The following is a 20,740-nucleotide window of genomic DNA, read 5'->3' on the forward strand; positions in this document are numbered from 1 at the left end:
TTTCATTTTTAATACACACTCATTATCTTTTGGTATGTGACCTTGTTGTTTATTATTCTGCGTTTAGTTTTTGGTTATATTTTTTCAGGCGATTTCAATATTTTGATTTACGTGTAAACTACTATATGTAGCTACTATATGTCCCGCCCTGACTTCTTGTTTCCGTTACAGTAAAAATTTAATTCAAAATGCACATTTCAACGCACTTCACAGGACCTTTAAACGGTAAAGTCTAGATCGAATCCACGGCTGGCCAGAAGTGCGATATGCATATCAATATAGCAGCATGTTTAAATTCCATGTATAACAATAGTTAATTTTTTACGTTACTGTGATGGTTGGGTTTAGGGTTGAGGTGGGGGTAGGTGTTAAAAAATACAATTTACTGGGTAATTTAATATAGCATAAATAACACTCGGTAACTACTGTTCTTACGTTACTGTGCCGGTTGGGCTTAATAAAATACAATAAATGGGAAATTTAATAAATAACATAAATAATTCTCAGTAACTTCCAGTTGCAACCATATCCGATCTAGCAACAACCACAAAAACAACATTACGCAACTATATTAATACAGCTGTTCTGTGTTAGTTAAATCAGTTGACCTTTGAAATTCTAAATTTTTAACCCAACTGGTTATTACATAAATAACCCAATAATGGTTACAATTACCCAAACAAAGCACCAAACAAACCCAACTGGTTAAGTTATAAATAAATAGCCCAATAAAGGTTAAAAATAACCCAACAAATAACCAAATGTTTTTAACTCAACCATTGGGTTAAATAAATTACTCAACATTTTTAGAGTATTGACAGTTAAAAGATAATACACAGGCAGGATTTCCTCTTACGCTTTAATTATGCTTTATTATGTACGGAATTGTTTTATTCCTTATATACAAATGAACTATTGTGGTAATTAACCGATTTACTTTATAAGATTAAGTGGTGGAACAGAATTTTGACTTTATATTTTGATTGGCTCATCGAACGGTCACTCACTAGTCTCATCCAATCAAGGAAAAGGGGCGAGATCTAGTTGCCTGGTAGCAACAGTCACAAACAGCGTTAAAGCGAGTGTTGTGAATGCAAGTAGTTCTAAATATAAGTTTAGAGTCACAATTTTAGGATAATTTTTATAAATTATTGTCCATTACTTTAAAAACGATTTTAACTACTTAATAATCACGTGTTAATATAATGTAAACCATTATTTTTTTTATTTTATGAATTTTATTTTTCATTAAAAAAGCATTTTTGTGAGTGTCAGTGAGCGTGTGTGTAGGACAGAAAGGGAGGAGCTGCTCTAAAAAGGGAAATGTTGAAGTTTCCAGAGGTTGATGTCAGTGTAACTGGATTCCTCCAGTCTGGAAACAACTGGGAACAAGATGGCTGAGTTTGGACTGGAAATGAGTTTTTCTCCACTCGCACCAAAAGCTGGACTGAAACCTCTCGAAATGATTTTCAAGTAAAGCCTGCAAGTATAAAGCTTTCTTAAGGTACTCGGGTGCGTTTTTTAGACAGAAAAGCATCCAGCGGTTTGTGTTTAGTTTCCTCAAACGCGTTTTCTCGCTATTTCTATTGCATAACACCTTAAAAGTCGATTTAGTGCTTTTTTAAACATCTGAAAACCCCGTTAGACTTAACAGAAATCAACATCAAAACTTTTTTAACTCAAATAAAGAATCGCTTTGCGCATTTTCGCATTAAGACAGAGTAAAAAGCGACTAAAATGCAGTCGTTTGTTTATATTAATGTAATGTTACTGTAGAAATACACGATGAGCTCCAGTCGCGTTCGTCCTCAAGCGCCGCAGAGCCCGGCGGCATCTGCATCCGCATCTCCTCCACCGCATGAAGGCATCGAGATGGAAAAAATGCATCATGAAGAAGTGGGCCTCGGAGTGCCCGATGAGACCCCCTCCTCTCCGCCAACCTCCAGCTCCAGACAGGCATGGAGCCGGGACAACCCAGGGTTCGAGCCGGAGGAGGGGATGATGGAGGCGGACTGGCCCCCGGAGAGTCAGGGCCGGAGGTCTGTGTCCACGACGTCCAGCAGCAGCAGCGGCGGCGTCCCGGGGAACTTCTCCGGTATCAGTGCGCGGATCAACAGAGGACTTTACCCGACTCCTCCAGCACAAGAGCACCGCAGCTGTGGGAAGAGGATACTGGAGAAAATGAGAGGTCAAACTTTTGCTTGTATTGTCTTATTGAAGTGCTACTAACCATTGTTACGAGTATTTAAAGGGATAGTTCACCGAAAAATGAAAATTCTGTTAGCATTAACTCACCCAATACTTGTTTCAAACCTGTAGGAGTTTCTTTCCTCTGTTAAACAAAATAGAAGATATTCTGAAAAAATGCTGAAAACCACTGCCATAGTATTTTTTATACTATGTTTGTAATCACAAGTTATGAGCTTTAAAATAGTGTTCAACAACTATGACAACTGAAAAAAAACTGCATTGGAAGTCAATGGTTACAGGTTTTTAGGATTTTTTTAAAATTAATACAGGTTTGAAAGTACTTGAGCGTAAGTAAATAGTGAGTAAATTCTTGTATTTTGGGTGAACTATATCTTTAATTCCTTAAACAACTAGCTTTGAAAGATAATTTGTGGTAAGTTTAAAATGCAAACAATAAATCACTTTACAAATGAAGTTTACTACAGTATATACTAAAACATGTAAGCTATACTTGCTTCTAATAGATAGCCTTCTCATAAATCACACTAAATTTACCAAAACAAGATGGTAAAGATTTTTAGATTGTTTTTAAAAAGTTTTTTTTTCATATTTGTAACCATCAATATCAAACACTTTGATACTGTAAACAAGCACTTTTCATAAAATTGGGATAAATTTATTTCTTATTCAATTGATCAAAGGATATATTCAAGACTTTTGCATTCTTAATAAACCCAATTCTTTTACAAATAGTTTTTTGTTCTAATCAAGAGCCTTCACGTGAAAAAATCAAGTAGCCTTGCACACCGGGATTTCAACCCTAGTAAATCAGAACCAGCATTTGGATTTCTGAAGGTGTAACACTGAAGAATATTTAATAAGATTTAGGTCTGGGCAAAAAAGATTTCAATTAATGAATAATAAAAAACTGTTGATTCAGTATACTGTCTCTAAAGCAGTTTATGTACATTTGAATATAGACCATTTCAATGAGGTGATGGCATTGGTTCATGAACATTTACTGCCTGTTATTAAACTATTTATTAACTGTAATAAGAGGCAATTTAATCATAACTTATTATTAAAACAGCTATCATAGCATAACTATCATAACAGCTCTTTTTGGATTCTCGGAAGCTATAGAAATTAAAAATGTATAACAGCAAATACGTTGGGACTATTGTTTTTGTTCACATCCCTCAAAATGGTCTAAGCATATTTCATATTTTAAATATTGATTATTCATTGCATGCATCTGAACTAAATATTTTTAAAATAAATTTGTTTAAATGTACCCATGTCTAACTTGTATTGTAGATTGTATCCTACAGATGTCAGAAACTAAATTTATTTTTGTTAATTTACCATTAGCCTGCACATTCAATCTGTAAAAGATATATTTTAAAGGCATTAGAAAATCTGATAAACCATAAACATTTAAAGTTAGAGTGTGATTTTTTTTATATAGTCACTGATAAAAAATTGACAATTTTAACTGACATCTAATTTCTCTATTTCAGTGTTGTGGGATACTCGTCTTTTGGGTGAGAGCAACAGTAACAGAGAGATGTACTTGAAAACCGTCCTGCGAGAAATGATCACCTACATCCTCTTCCTGCTCACCCTCTGCATAAGTAGGTTGAAAACTACATGATAGAGTGATACCAGGCTCAAATTACACAACAACAGCTTCACGATTTCTTTATGATAGTGTCATTAAAGTGTCATTTTTCTCATTAAAGGTTCTGTGAAATTAAAATAATATATTTTTTTTTTAGATGTTTGAATCAGTATGTTAGTTTTAGGATATCTTTAAGCTAGTTGTGGATTTCTTCAGATGAGCAGTGCGATCTGATGAAGCAATATTTAGAGGTGAACTCGTTCCTTTCGAGTGCGCATGCGCATTAGATGCCAATTTTGCTTGATTAGAACGTTTAGAAAGGAAACTTATGAGACAGTTGTTGTTTAATTTTATTATTGTAATGTAATTGGCAAACAGTTTTAGAGAATTTGATGTTTTCTTTATTTAGACAGAATGCTTGACTATACTGCCCGAGAGGCATTTCAACGATGGCCGTCGAATGAAATGACTTGCCTTAAAGGGACTTTGGTCATATCTGGTCTTATGAGGACTAAGTTGTTTCTAATTATTAAATGAAAACAGGCTTTTAGGAACCCTAGCAATACTACAGAATCAGATTATGAAAGAAACACATCTATAAACTAAGTGCATTACATTTATGAAGAAAATACAGAAAACATTAATTTAAAAAATGGACATTTACGAGCATCTTGACTGCTTTCCAGTGCTTTCCCTGCTGCTGAATCTGATCCTGCTATTCTGTAATTCATCATTGATTTCTTTAAATGTCATTTTTCCACAGTAACCTATGGAATGGTGAGCACCAACATGTACTACTACACCAAAGTCATGTCTCAACTCTTTTTGGATACGCCACTGTCAAGTGGAGAGCCAACCAACTTCAAGAGCCTTTCAACCATGGAGGACTTCTGGAAAGTAATTATTTCGTTAACTTTAATGCTCTTTCTCGGTTATAATTCCAACAGCTGCATTTGTTCAAAAGTTAAAGAATTATTATTGTAAACGGAAACTGTCTTGATTTACAGCCCCATGTAATGTCACCCATCTTTGGAACTCAAAATCATGTTATTTTTTATCATATCTGAGAGATTTCTGTCCCACTGACATCCATAGTAGCAACCAAAAGTAGTCAGTGGCTGATTTTCCCCCCAACATACTTCACCATATTTTCTTTAGACTTCAACAGAAGTTTGGAACAAGTGGAGGATGAGGAAATGATGACAAAGTTCATTTTGGGGTTAACTATCCCCTCAACTCAAAACTAAAGTAGAGTCATTTGCCATAACTAATCTAACTCGCATACAGTTGAAGACAGAATTATTAGCCCCCTATAAAAAAAAATTATAGCTTAAAGGGGCTAATAATTTTGACCTTAAAATGTTTTTAAACTGCTTTTATTCTAGCCGAAATAAAACAAATAAGACTTTGTCCAGAAGAAAAAATATTATCAGACATACTGTGAAAATTTCCTCTGATAAACATAATTTGGGAAATATTAAAAAAAAAAAAATCCAATTGGGGGGCTAATAATTCTGACTTCTACTGAATAAACAAACATTTTGTAACCAATGCTGCATCTCAATTTGCATACTTATACGCTGTCCTAAAAGTATGTACGGTTTTGTAAAGAAATAGTTAATATTTTTAAGTGTGTAACAGAAGAGTATGCAAGCTTTGGGACACACTACTTCCTCATTAAAGGATCGTTATGTTGCTTAGTTACATGCCCTGTCAATCATCTTGACACATCATACACATTTCTTTCATCTTTAATTGCCCACATGAAGCAGCTATTTGCAAGTCTTCCATGCAGAGATATCTCCTCAGGTCTTTGAATAATTATGCATTCAGAAGTGAATGTCTAAACATGTCTATACATAAGTTCACACTGTTTTTGCAGATGAAATACAAAACAGAAAATGCGATTTAAATATTTTCTAGTGGGCTAGACATTAAATAATAATCATTTAAACAACCAAAGCCTCTCTACACAGGTCCATAATGTTTGAAGATTGTTTATACTTTGTTGTACTAATCGAATTCATATTCAACACGCAATGTATTGTGGACAATATTAGCAGGTAGAGTGCGGACGTTCCATACTTCCAATTTCCACCAAAAATAGTACACCATCCAGGAACCTTTGGCTTACATACTATGTCTTGGGTCGGATACTATTTAGGATGCGAATTGGGAAGCAGCACAAGTAGTTGACTAGCAGACACACATCCTAAATATAAGGTGATTAGAAAAGAAATCCTACAGGACATCCTACCATAAATCCTCTCAAGTAGCTTCATGGGATTGTAAAGTGTCCATTGGTTGCGCACCTCGAATTTTCACTGGAAGTAGTAGGTAATTTTGTGTACTTAGTGTTTTTATAAATTTTATAAATACTATGATTTTGACTCGCAAGTTATTTTGTGTGGGTCTGGAATGACATGAGGGTGAATAAACGATGACAGTATTTGATGACAATTATTATCTGTAGTTCACAGAAGGCCCGTTTCTTAACGGCATGTACTGGGAGCTCTGGTACAACAACAAGAGTCTCCCAGAAAACCAGAGTCTGATCTATTACGAGAACCTCCTGCTGGGCGTCCCGCGTCTCCGACAGCTCAGAGTACGCAATGAGTCTTGTTCTGTCCATGAGGATCTGCGAGACGAGGTTTACGACTGCTACAACGTCTACTCTCCTGCCAATGAGGACAAGGCACCATTCGGCCCCAAGAATGGCACTGCGTATGTTAAATTTCGATACATTTAAATTTAAATAGTAAACTAGAGGCTGATTTGTGGTCTAACCTGATTTATTGCTCTGTTTGTTTGTAAGGTGGAGGTTCAAGGATGAGAGTAGCCTGGGTGAGAGCAGTTACTGGGGACAAGTGTCCACTTATGGTGGTGGAGGTTATTACCAGGATCTGTCCCGCACACGGGAGAAATCAGCCAATCAGCTGCAGGAGCTCAAAAACAACCTCTGGCTGGACCGCGGCACTAGAGCGGTGTTCTTGGACTTCTCCATCTACAACGGCAATGTTAACCTCTTCTGTATTGTGAGGTAACGGGTTGATCTGTTTGTATCTACACTACTTTACAAATGTCTTGTTGTCGATCCCAGTTGTAAGAGCAACAAATAATATCTAGACTTGATCATAGTTGACTAGTTGATCATTTGGAAAAGTGGCAGATTCATTTTCCCATGAATTATCTGTTGATCATCACAAGTACTGCAGAAGACCTATTAGAACCCGCATGGACCCACGGTTCTCAGAGAAATAAGTCAAGTTTGGTGCAGGAAAAATCATGGTTTGGGGTTACATTCAGTATTTGGGCATGTGAGAGATCTGCAGAGTGGATGGTAGCATTAACAGCCTGAAGCAGGTCGCACACCAGAAGCGCCGCTTGGCGCCGCGACACGGCGCGTACATGACAGTTTAAAGTATCACACACCAGACGCGCACATTCGAATGATATTTAACATGAAACTAATCAGATGGCGCTCTGTGGCGCGGCTGAAAAATGAACTGCGTCCTGAGCCGTCGCCGGGCGCCGCCGACAGCCGCCGACTTGCGGCGCCGGTGTGTGTATCCTGATAGGAACCTATGTTTAGAATTCTAAAATACATGGCGCTGCGCGGCGCGCCGCCGAGCGGCGCTTCTGGTGTGCGACCTGCTTGAGGGATCAAGACATTTGTGCTACCCGTTACATAACAAACCACAGGAGAGGGCAAATTCTTTAGCAGGATAGCACTCCCTTCTCATACTTCAGCCTCCACATCAAAGTTTCCAAAAGCAAAGAAGGTCAAGGTGCTCCAGGATTGGCCAGCCCAGTCACCAGATATAAACATTATTGAGCATGTCTGGGGTGAGATGAATGAGGAGGCATTGAAGATTAATCCAAAGAATCTTGATGAACTCTGGGAGTCCTGCAAGAATGCTTTCTTGCAGGACTCCCAGAGTTCATCAAGATTCTTAGACTTTATTTTCTATACTGTGCATTATTTCTGTTAAGTGACAAGACTTTTTTGGGTAAGGGTAATCTAGAGGCTTTTTCCTTTCATTTCAAGCCACTTCTGATACCAATGATCAACTTGAAGTCAAGTTATTATTTTCTAAATTTACTTGGATAGGCGACAAGACTTCTATCTATCTTACAGTAAAAGTTAGTGTGGCCACATTGGTTCTCATTGAACTTTTTGTTACCTTGATTTTATTGTCTGAAAATAAAACGGATTATATACTATAAATAAATACTGAGAATAAATCCATGGCTGTGATTTCTAGTTCTAGTCTTGTGAGGAGCATTGCAAAAGTTATTTTACATAATATAACAGTGTAAAACTGCTTTTTTTTCAGACTGCTAGTAGAGTTTCCGGCCACAGGGGGCGCTGTGCCTTCTTGGCAGTTCCAGACGGTGCGTCTGCTCCGCTATGTCTCCAGCTGGGACTACTTTGTTGGCATGTGTGAAGTGTCCTTCTGCCTCTTCGTGCTGTATTACCTGGTGGAGGAAGCTCTAGAGATCCGCCTGCATCGGCTGCGCTACTTCAAGAGCCTGTGGAACTGCTTAGATGTTCTCATAGTTGCAGTAGGTTTAAATCTTTTCGCCACTGAATATATAGTCTACTGTGGTGATTTTCAGTGTGAAACATTGATCTTTGTTGTTCACCATCACAGTTGAGTGTTCCCGCCATCATTATGAACATCTGCAGAACATCAGCGGTCAGTCACAGACTTCACTTTCTGCTGGAGAACCACAGCACGTATCCCAACTTTGAGCCGCTGGCTCGGCTTCAGGTGCACTTCAACAACCTGGCAGCTATCATAGTCTTCCTCTCATGGGTGAAGGTGAGCTTTCGGATCAACGTCTAACATGTAAACATTTTTTTGTTGTCTTTTCGTCAGCCATTTTGCTTCTCCCACAGCTTTTTAAGTTCATCAACTTCAACAAGACCATGAATCAACTGTCCACCACCATGTCCCGCTGTGCCAAAGACCTGATGGGCTTCGCGATCATGTTTTTCATCGTGTTTCTGGCTTATGCTCAGCTGGCCTATTTAGTGTTTGGAACTCAAGTCAACGACTTCAGCACCTTTCAGGCCTGCATGTGAGTTCCGGAGCCAAGAGTGCGATTAGAATATACATTGACATAAGTAATAATATGTAGTAGTGCTCAAAAACCGAAGTCCTAAAAGGTCATGCATTACATTATTTTTCTCTCGTTTTTTCATGATTCTTCGACTGTTTAAAAATTAAGAAAATTAAGTTGTGATCACGAGAAAACTAGAACGAAAAAATATTTAAATACACGGCCTCTTAGGACTTGACCTGACAATCATAATAGAAAAAAAAAAAATATTTAAAAAAAAGTTGTCATGAAAGTATACCTCTTATTGTGATCAATTCAGCATTAACTTTTGTTTTATTAAAAAAAATTTTTATCTGCTACAATTAAGTTAACATCTGTAAAACAATAAAAATAAATGTCGCAACTTCGGTTTAATTTTTGCATGATCAACACTAGGCGTGCCCAAACTTTTTCCTCTAAAGGGCCAAAAACCAAATATCATTATGAGCTATGAGCCGAAAATAAATATACCAAAGTAAATTACATTAAAATTGCCATATGGTAATTTTCTAATATATTTCATAATATTTATAAATAAAAAAACATTACTTTAAATTGTATTAACTAATGCAGTATAGCTTTTAAAGTGATATCTTATTGCAATAAAACATAATGTGAACTTTGCTTTGATTTGCTCACCAAAGTCTCTGCATTGTCCTCTATCCATCAGGTGACAGTATGTTTAAGCTAAATGAATTTACAGTATTTATTTGAAACATTTAATTTCATGTAGCTTTCAACAATAAAACAAACAAACAAAAGGTTACATTAGATTTTAAAGGACATCAGCATCCCCATCATTCTTCCTCTCTTCTCAGATGGGATGGCGAGCCAAATCAAAAGTTAATATGGACCAACGTTAGCTCACAAGCCCTAGTTTGGGCATCTCTGATCTAGAATTAACAGCTTATGTAACAACATACATTTTCTGAATGTTTACTGGATGTATAGCTTGCAGTGAAGGATAAATCATTAATTAAATAAATAAATCAGTAATAGGTGAAACTAATAATCTATTAGTTAGTTGACTTTCAAACTTTACATCTTTATTTATTTTTTTAAAGTATAAAGGATCATATAGAAGTTTATGTAAATGTATTCTGTACATTTTAATTTACAGAATTACATACAATTTAATTGGGATTTTTGGTTCGGAATACAAACGTTTTATTGTATTTAATAATTTCATAACTCATATCTATAATTATTACTATTATTATTTAGTTAGGATAGTTTTAGAATTCTTTCTTTACTTTTAAAGTTCTGACAAATATTGTGATAAATCAATATACAGAATTAAATACAACTTAATTAGAATTCTTGGTTTGGAATACAGAAATTTTATTGTATTTAATCATTTCAAAACTTATATTAATAATAATGATAATAATAATAATGACAATGATAATAATTATAATAAAAATAATAATAATTACTATTTAGTTAGAATAGTTTCAGAAGTCTTTCTTTACTTTTAATGTTATTGTGATATATCAATAGGTTAAATAAAATTTTATTAGACATCTTTGTTTGGAATACAATCATTTTATTGTATTTGATAATTTCAAAACTCATATTTATAATAATAGAAATAATAATAAGAAGAAAAAGAATTGTTTCAGAATTCTTTCTTTACCTTTAAAGTTCAGAAAAAATATTGCGATATATCAATATAGAAGATTAAATACAATTAGGATTTGTGGTGTGGAATACAAACATTTTATTGCATTTAAACTATTCAAAACTCATATATATGATAATTATTATTATTATTATTATAATTATTATTATTTAGTTAGCATAGTTTCAGAATTGTTTTACTATTAAAGTTCAGACAAATATTGTGATATATCACTATACAGAGTTAAATACAATTTAATTAGGATTCTTGGTTTGGAATACAAACATTTTATTGTAAAAATTTAGGGTATTTAATAATTTCAAAACTCATATTTATTATTATTATTATTATTATTTAGTTAGCATAGTTTTACATTTATTTCTCTATTTTTAAAGTTCAAACACTGTGAAACATCATGAACATGATTAGGAACGTTTGTTTCTTTTGCTCACAGTTTCACGCAGTTCCGGATCATACTGGGTGATTTCGACTTCTCAGAAATCGAGGAGGCCGACAGCGTGTTGGGACCCATTTACTTCACCACCTTTGTGTTCTTCATCTTCATGATTCTGCTGGTAAACCCTACATGAAATGAATGACAAAACATTAAAGATAAAGTAATACTCAAACAACTGAAATACACCAACTATGCTGATTATTTACTGGTTTTGTTCAGAACATGTTCCTGGCCATCATCAATGACACTTACTCTGAGGTGAAAGCTGACATGGCGCAGCAGAGGTCGGAGATGGAGATCACAGACCTCATTAAGAAGAGCTATAATAGAGCCATGGTGAAGCTGAAGCTGAAGAAGAGCTCTATCAATGATATCCCGGACAGCTTACAGCAGGCAGCAGGAAAACTCAGCTTCGATGAGCTCCGCCAAGACCTTAGAGGGTCAGAATTTTTATCTATAACACACAAATCAAACACAGTGTTGGATGAAACTGATTTAACCCATTGTTCAAATTGACTACCCTTTCGTTATGTTGGGGCTGTTTTTGCCCCATTGACTTCCATTATAATGACAATTTTGACTGCAAAGCCATGACACTATATAATCATGTGTTTTGATTGTTGGTGATTTTCCCTTTTTCCCCATTTTTACTGTCAATCAATTGTTGGTACTATTAACCCTTTAGATAGGCCTGTGCCTGTTTCTGGCTTTTAAATGCAGTTCTATGGAGTAAAACAGCTTATTATAGTGTGTGTGTGCACAAATACACTTAAGGCTGATTTATACTTCTGCGTCAAGCGCACGCATATGCTACGGCGCTGACGCATAGCCCTACGCCGTGGCCATCGGCGTCTTTGACGTTCACCTCTCAAAAAATGTAACTACATTTCGCAACGACGCGTAGTGCAAGCTCTGTGATTGGTCGTCTTGGTAGCGCTGACGAGTCTGGGCGGGACCGAGAGCCGCGCGAGGGGTGCGAGCCCAATGGAGCGATTATTTACAATTGTAGAGTCCTGCGAAGGAGCTCCTGATGGAAAGTTTTGTTTTGTGTTTACCTCATAGTTAAAGTTGTTGCATGTCCTGACTTATGTCCGGTTCCTGACTTAAAAATGAGCGAGTTTGAGCCACTTGTACATCCCGGAAGCGTTCAGAAAGAACAAAATACAGGCGAAGAAACTCGACACAGAGACACATTAACACCTCACTGCCAACTAGCGTTTCGGAAGTGTTAATGTAGACCAATAGAGAAACACGCAGAAGTATAAAATGCATAGCTACGCGCGTTGCATGCGCCGTTGGTTACGCCGGTCACTTGACGCAGAAGTATAAACCAGGCTTTACTTACACTTACTATGTTTACTATGTTCCGCGAGCTGAACTGCTTATTTTGATTTTGTCAGACATATCAAGGTTAGTGCGCAAAGACCTCTCTCTCTCACATACACACACACACACTATACTTTATATCAGGGGTCCACAACCACAGGGCAGATCAATTGGAACCGACCCGCACAAGTTATCATTAATTATTCATTCATTCATTTTCTTTTCTGCTTAGTCCCTTTATTAATCTGGAGTCGCCACAGAGGAATGGCCTGCCAACTTATCCAGCATATGTTTTACGCAGCGAATGCCCTTCCAGCCGCAACCCATCCTTGGAAAACATCCATACACACTCATTAACACACATACACTACAGTCAATTTTAGCATACCCAATTCAACTATACCACATGTCTTTGGGCTTGTGGGGGAAACCAGAGCACCCGGAGGAAACCCATGCCAACATGGAGACAACATGCAAACTTCACACAGACATGCCAACTGACTCAGCCGAGGCTCGAACCAGTGACCTTCTTGCTGTGAGGCCACCGCGTTGCCCCAAATCATAAATTATTTCAGTTTAATTTATTATCTAAATCTTTTATTTTGAAGAATGACCGTATTCTCTCGGTTACATCTCTGTCACTTGAGCGCCAAAATTTAACCCACTAGCAAAATGAGTTAGAAACAGACGTCTTTGGCCTAGTGAAGGACCTACGAACTGCCAAGGACTAGATCCGCAACTCATTTGTCAACAAATCAGGTGAATCCAGCATGTCTGTGCAAGATCAACTGCTGGAGATCGCACATGATGTCTGCATATCGCGTGTTTTCTAGAGTTCACGCAAGTTTGTTATTTACAGTGAAGTTGCGCGGCTCACGCTTGTCAAAATGTATTTAGTTGAATGAATGTCACGAGCACACTGTGAGTCAAGTGACAAGAACTAACCAATCAGGTTCAGCTTGTATGGAATATACAAATTTCGGTAAAATATCTCAGACAAACACAGAGCACCCAAACACTGCAGTGCTTTGTAATTTTCTCCATAAATAAAGCTTGTATCAGAGTGACAGCAGTGTTTTGTCAGCTTGTCATCCTCTGAGAAAACGGTTGGTGGTTGCCTAGTAACCTATAAATCACCGCAAACCCCCGACACCAGCATCCCCCCACCTACGTGCCCAGATCTGCAGTAAATTTGTCAAGTGTTGACTGTCCACGGTGATAAAAAAGTTGGGGACCACTGCTTTTTTTTTTGTTCCATATATAAGCCAGAAGCAAAAATTTGTTATGGAAGTCAATGGGGCAAAATCAGCCCCAAACATAATGAAAGGGTAGACAATTTACCCAGATAGTTTGTAGAATTAAAAAAAAAACATTTGAAAGCATTTTTCTCAAAATATGTGTCAAAATAAGATTTGTCACCAGAACTCATTCCATTTGCTGAAACACAGAGAAAGTTGTGACTCAAAATTTCACCAGAGTGGATGAAAACATCCCCAGCAGCACACAAGGGATAATTGTTATTGATGTTTGTGCACAGAAAGGGCCATTCGGACGCTGAAATTGAAGCTATTTTTGCCAAGTATGACCTTGACGGAGATCAGGAGCTGACCGAACATGAGCACCAGCAGATGAGAGACGACCTGGAGAAAGAGAGAGTGAGTGAAAAACCAGTGCTAAAAGATGTCACATGATTTGTTTAATTTTTTTTTTAAATACAATTACTAGGAGCTAAGCTCTCTGTTGGCTGAACTGTAGATAATTGCTTTATACACATTCAATGACTATATCTTTCAAATGACAAATTTGTTTATCACTCACATGACTAAATCCGCCATTTGTCATTATCACGTGACCTACCGGCGTCATTTGCGTTGCTTCACTCCCATTTATAAATTCTCTCACGTGGCATGATTGGATAGCATAGCGTCCATCAGATGCGCACTTCAGTATCTCAACAAAAGCAGTAGGTCATCCGGGTACTTCTAGCTGAGCTGTTTTTTGAACACTGTGAAATTCAGACATACTACTCAGCTCACATACTATTTTAAACGTACTATATATTATAAAAGTATGCAGTTTTGGACGCAGCCCATGTCTGTATGAAAAAGATAAGTGTATTGTTCACTTCAAAAGCCATTTTCAAAGGTTTGGATTTTCAGACAATTTTGTGTTTAATAGCATCTAATAGACATCTAAATGTAGACAGCTTGGCTAAAACAAGGCTAAACTTGGGCTGTCATTGAAAATCCAATAGACATCTAAGAATAGCCCAAAACTAGACTAGTCGTCAAATAGACAGACTTTATATGTGTAGTCAATCATTTCTGTTTATTTGATGACGAGTCTAGTTTTGGCCTATTCTTCGACGATTTTCACTGACAGCCCACATTTAGCCTTGTTTTAGCCAAGATGACTGGGTTTAGATGTCTATTAGACATCTATTTAAAACAGTGTCATGTGAACGCACACTAAACCAAATTAGAACATAATCCTAACAATATCTAAATTATTGTAAAAAGAAAATTTAAGACAACACGAAACAAATATACATTATTAAAATATATCCCAGTACTACCAAATTATTTGCTAAACTCCAATCTAAGGATGCTTTCACACCTAGGGCCCTATCATACACCTGGCGCAGTGTGGCGCAAGACGCAGCGCAATAGTCTTTTGGTAGTTTCAGCTTGGCGCAAGAGTCATGTTGAGGCGTTGCGCTACGCTGTTAAAAAAGCAAATGCATTAGCGCTCATTTGTGCGCCCATAGGCGTTCTGGTCTAAAAAGGAAGGCGTTCTGAGGCGGACCGCTTGCGCGTCGCTATTTTGAGAAACTATAATAGATTTTTCATTAGACCAAAACAAACCCTGTCTAAACTCCAGCGCAGAGTTGCGCCTCGCTTACGCACTGCTTAATACACACAAGAGAGCAATAGGCAAATATCTTTACATATGAAAAAATTTAGTATTAAGGATATATATATAGGATATAATAAGAATAGATATAGAATATAAATATAAAGGATTCAAATAATACAAAACATATTATTTTCTAGCCTACATAAATATGAAAAATCACTGCTTTATGTCTTCTTTATCTCGGTAGGCTTTTTCAGTTCATTCATAACAATTTGCTTTTGTATTATGTTATTATTATTAGCAGTATTTATTATTATATCCATATTTATTGTTTTATTAAAAACAAGCTTAGAGGTTATAGACCATATGGGGCATGGCAGGTGTATTTGGAAATAACTCAGTATTTTGACCACACTTGGTTATTATTGTTCATTTTTTCGTTTGCTAGAAATTAGAACTGAATTTAGAAATAGTTTTGAAACAAATCTTTGCGCTTAACAAACGAAATTAATTATTTATAGACTAATTGATGTCTGTGCGTAAAGGTTTGCCTATCCAAGAGCAAATGTGAAAGTAGTTCCATTATCTCTCATTCTCACGCAGTATATGCTCTGTTTTACATTTTTCTGTTAAAAAACTGTCAACTGTTAACTGTTTGCTAGTGAAATGCTCATTTTTTTCCTCTTAGACTTACTTTGCGTCCTGTAAATAGCGAATACGCTCTTGGCGTGACGCAGCTGGCTCTTAAAGGGAATGGGAGATGAGACTCTAATTGGTTTATTCTCAAAACACACCTATAACTCATTAAGAAAATAAACTCAACCCTTTTAGCCCATGCGCCTTGGCGCAAAGCGAATTTTCCCGTCTGTAAATTTGCAAAAATGCGTTCTGACACGCCCTGAAAGCGTTTGCGCCCTGCGTTTTGCGCTCTGCGCATGGACTGTCAAAATAGAGCCCCTAGACTTTTGTTTCAGATCCTGTCTCGTTTGCCCAGTTGGCGCGGTTCGTTTGGCATTTGTGAATCCACCAATCGTGTTCAGATCTGCGCCAAATCAATTGGTCCGAGATCGCCTGAATGAGGTGGTCTCGGCTCGATTGAAACAAACTCGGGAGCAGATCGATTGTAGTGAGACGTGATTTCTGATTTATATTTGGTGACGATGTCTGTGGGTTTCACAATTTAAAATGAAAGCACCGCTTTTCGCTTATGATGTCTTTATTGCTCATCATCATAAATTAAAATAAGGACGCATGACAGCTGAGCGGGACTCTGCAAAATAAACCCTGAAACTCTGAACAATGTGAGGAGAGTTTACTTGCACGTGACTTGTTTTAGCTCTTTTGGTCCATTTAGAAACTTTGCCATGTGAAAGCGAACCGCTCCAAGAATAAAGAGCAACGATGTAACAATTTAATCCCTGTTTCGGAACAAATGAATCGATTTACAGGTGTGAAAGCACCCTAAATTAAGGTATACATCAGTTCACGCATTCCCTGGGAATCAACCTCATCAACTTAGCATCACCAGTTCCATCTTCTACTGTTAGACCAACAGAAAAACTCTGAAAGTAACACAATAAATAAACATCAGTGAACATCACGTGCACAGATGCTTAGTATCTGTTGAACACTCGCCAGGAGGACTTGGATCTGGAGCACAGTTCGCTGCCGAGGCCAGCCAGTGGACGTAGCTTCTCCCGTAGCCAAGACGACTCAGAGGAGGATGATGACGAGGACAGTGGACACAGCTCTCGACGCCGCGGCAGCAGCTCCGGGGGCGTGTCTTACGAGGAGTTCCAAGTGTAAACATCACCTGTCAATCAAACTAGTATAGTTATCATAATATAGCGAATGTTTGACTGTATTTTTGTGCCGCATCAGGCTTGTGCGCCGGGTGGACCGAATGGAGCACTCAATTGGCAGCATCGTCTCCAAGATCGATGCCGTTATCGTGAAGTTGGAAGCCATGGAGAGAGCCAAGATGAAGAGGAGAGATGTGCTTGGACGGATCCTGGATGGAGTCATGGAGGTGATGATGATGATGATGTTTAGGAATTTCAAAGAAAATACTTGTAATCCTGTAAAGCCGCATCGCTACTTTAGCCGTTGAATGCTTGATTTTCATTGGCTGATGGACTTTCTAGTATGCAATTATTTGCATATAAACACACAGCTAAAGTAGTTTCATACAAGTCTTAATTGAATTACAGTTACATATCAACATACTGAATGATTTCAGTTTGTTCACAGATTCAAAATAGAATCAAAATGAAAAGGTTTTAAATCAGTTGTCTAACAAGAGAAACTAGTCCTACACATACAGGAGAAGTTTGAAGACTAAACCTGACAAACATGCTGGAATACAAAATCTGGACAGTGTCTTTAGGTGTGCTTACTGTAGTATAAGTGGAATAATTGACTCTGGTCTGTTGAATTTCTAGATATTACATAAACACTATAGGCCCTATAATACATCCGGCGCAATAAGGCGTTTTTATTTGTATAATGTTATTATTATTAGCAGTATTATTAACCTGAAAAGACACGTAGTATTAAGTGTCAACATTATCCACATTTGAACCTTAATAATAGTAACTATAGGATAATTAAATAAACTGCGGTTTAATGGAATAACTGATCAGCCCTGAACATATTAGTCATTCACACTGTTAATGATTAAAAATATAACATTTAAACATTTCTTTAAACATAAAATAGTGTGTGTGTGTGTGTGTGTGTGTGTGTATATATATATATATATATATATATATATATATATATATATATATATATATATATATATATATATATATATATGTTCATTTATATTTATATATATTTAAAGGCTTAACCAGGTTAATTCAACAAGTTAGGGTAATTAGGCAAATCATTAATAATGGTTTGTTCTGTAGACAATTAAAATAAATGTTGCTTAGGGGGGCTAATAATATTGACCTTAAAATGGGTTTAAAACTATTAAAAACTGTTTTTATTCTAGCTGAAATAAAACAAATAAGACTTATTCTTGAAGAACAAATATAGGAAATACTGTGAAAATTTCTGAATGTTAAACATCATTTGGAAAATATTTGAAAAAGAAAAAAAATTCACAGGAGGGCGAAAAATTTCGCCTTCAAATATATATATATATATATATATATATATATATATATATATATATATATATATATATATATATATATATATATATATATATATATATATATCACAGTATTACCGTATTGTGATTACTTCTCTAAAATATATTCTTTTTAAGTCTGGGTAAAAACAAAAAGTTTTTTCCCCTTTGAACACAGTATATTTTATTTTGAAAAACATTTATAATATTTTGTAGCAGTAAACGTGAAGTTAAATAAGGAAAATAAATCATTGCTTTCTGCTGACTTCATTTGTTTTAAAAACATATTTCTTTACAATTTACAACAGCATCTTTGGATATCTTTTCTGCTGGAGATACTGTTGTGCTAAAAACACACAAACAAAAAAAAAAAAACGTAAAAATAAATAAATAAATAAAATCGATTTTTTCGACATATATTAGGAATAGTATAGCAGAAAATTTGGCCTTGACTTTACCAAACCGCAGTACACCTTGAAAACGGTTATCATCCCAAGTCTAATATATATATATATATATATATATATATATATATATATATATATATATATATATATATATATATATATATATATATATATATATATATATATATGAAGAGTAACTAGTAACTATTTACTTGAGTAATTTTTTCATCAGATACTTTTTTACCCTTACTAGAGCAACTTTTAAGATTGTTACTTTTACTTGAGTATAAATTTTGGCTACTCTCTCCACCTCTGATTGTAAGAAAGTATCTGGTGCAAAAATGTCAGCAAGATGATAGAGTATGTTTTACAGGTGGTTTGTCGAGCCCACTCACCTGGGTGAGGCACTCTCAGAACCGCACAATGTTTTGAAGTTGAAAATAGAACTAAGCAGTCACCTGGAAGCTGTAGATTGTTCACAAATGTTGATCTCCGCTGTAATGTTGTCCTCCTCAGGACGAGCGGATGGGTCGGGATCCAGAGCTGCAGCGAGAGCAGATGGACAGGTTGGTTAGGGACGAGCTGGAGCGCTGGGAGTCTGACGACACCATGTCCCAGGTGAGCCACCATCATCATCAGGCCACTCCCATCATCTCATCAGCTCAGCTCCGCCCACGCAGCTCCCGCCCACCCTCCTCGCTGTCCAACGAGGGCCCGGATGCTGCAGCCAGTGGCCCCGCCCACTTGTGAGGGGTGTTTATTTGTGAAAACACTGCTCCAGTAACACAGCTTGCACAAATCAACTTCAGAAGTATCAAAGCCACAGCCGCTAAGGTGAAATAGTCCTGCAAAAAAGCTATTTATTTGCGTTTCTTTATATTAAAGTTAATCAGGGCTTTATAAAGATAAAATGATGTAGTTATCAAACACCAGTTTCAGTATTAATTTTCCAAAACGTATTTTCTATATTTGATTTTTACATACAGCTATTAATCAGGTGCATTTTTTAAATTTGAGGTACATTTTGCTTTACTGTATTTTCTAGCAGGCAATCCTAGGTTTGATGAAGTGATTTCATTAAATCCAAATATATATATATTTATATATATATATATATATATATATATATATATATATATATATATATATATATACATACACAGTGTGCTCAAAAATGCCCAGAACTATTTTTCATTACGCAAGAAACGACATTCTGCTTCAAAATATTAAGAACACAAAAAATCGACTATTCAAAAATAAAGACACAAGTCGCTAAAATCACTTTAAATGAAGGAAAAATCACATCATGAGTATTGTATATTTCACGTTTTGTACTGAATCATGCTACGAATGCATGTTTATGTTGTACAGTGTGGAAGAAATGCAGTAAACCATACACTACTTGACAAAAGTCTTGTCGCTTGTCCAAGTTTTAGGAACAACAAATATTAACTTGACTTCTAGTTGATCTTTTGGTATCGGAAGTGGCTCATATGAAAGGTCTGAATTTGCTCAGACATAAGTCTTGTCACTTAACAGAAATAATGTGCAGAATAGAATATAAAGTCATGCTGCAGTGGAGAAAGAATGACTATTGTGTATGACTCCCATGAGCTTGGAGGACTGCATCCATGCATCTCTGCAATGACTCAAATCACTTAATAAAGTCATCTGGAATGGCAAAGAAAGCGCTCCTGCAGGACTCCCAGAGTTCATCAAGGTTCTTTGGATTCATCTTTAATGCCTCCTCATTCATCTCACCCCAGATATGCTCAATAATGTTCATGTCTGGTGACTGGGTTGGCCAATCCTGGAGCACCTTGACCTTCTTTGCTTTCAGGAACTTTGATGTAGAGGCTGAAGTATGATGTAATGTAATGTAATGGGCACAATGTCTTGATACCTCAAGCTGTTGATGTTGCGGATCTCTTGCACAACCCATTACTGGATGTATCCCCAAACCATGATTTTTCCTTCACCAAACTTGACTGATTTCCGTGAGAATCTTGGGTCCATG

The 20,740-nt window shown here is 36.5% G+C and overlaps 1 protein-coding gene across 2 annotated transcripts; it reads left to right on the forward strand.

Annotated features, from left to right (window-relative positions):
• Nucleotides 1-1,347: 1,347 nt before the first annotated feature.
• pkd2 (polycystic kidney disease 2) lies at nucleotides 1,348-19,678 on the forward strand. 2 transcript variants are annotated; one of them, XM_087235515.1, is made up of 14 exons: nucleotides 1,348-2,188; nucleotides 3,711-3,824; nucleotides 4,575-4,708; nucleotides 6,285-6,535; nucleotides 6,627-6,851; nucleotides 8,149-8,377; nucleotides 8,467-8,637; nucleotides 8,715-8,896; nucleotides 10,993-11,113; nucleotides 11,215-11,435; nucleotides 13,859-13,976; nucleotides 16,819-16,979; nucleotides 17,059-17,206; nucleotides 19,240-19,650. In XM_087235515.1, exons 1-14 carry the CDS (start codon nucleotides 1,786-1,788, stop codon nucleotides 19,471-19,473), a joined length of 2,712 nt encoding a protein of 903 aa, XP_087091641.1. In that variant the 5' UTR covers nucleotides 1,348-1,785; the 3' UTR covers nucleotides 19,474-19,650.
• Nucleotides 19,679-20,740: the final 1,062 nt, after the last annotated feature.

Source organism: Danio rerio, chromosome 1 (assembly GCF_052040795.2).
Source record: "Danio rerio strain M-AB ecotype USA chromosome 1, GRCz13ab, whole genome shotgun sequence".
Taxonomy (NCBI): domain Eukaryota; kingdom Metazoa; phylum Chordata; class Actinopteri; order Cypriniformes; family Danionidae; genus Danio; species Danio rerio.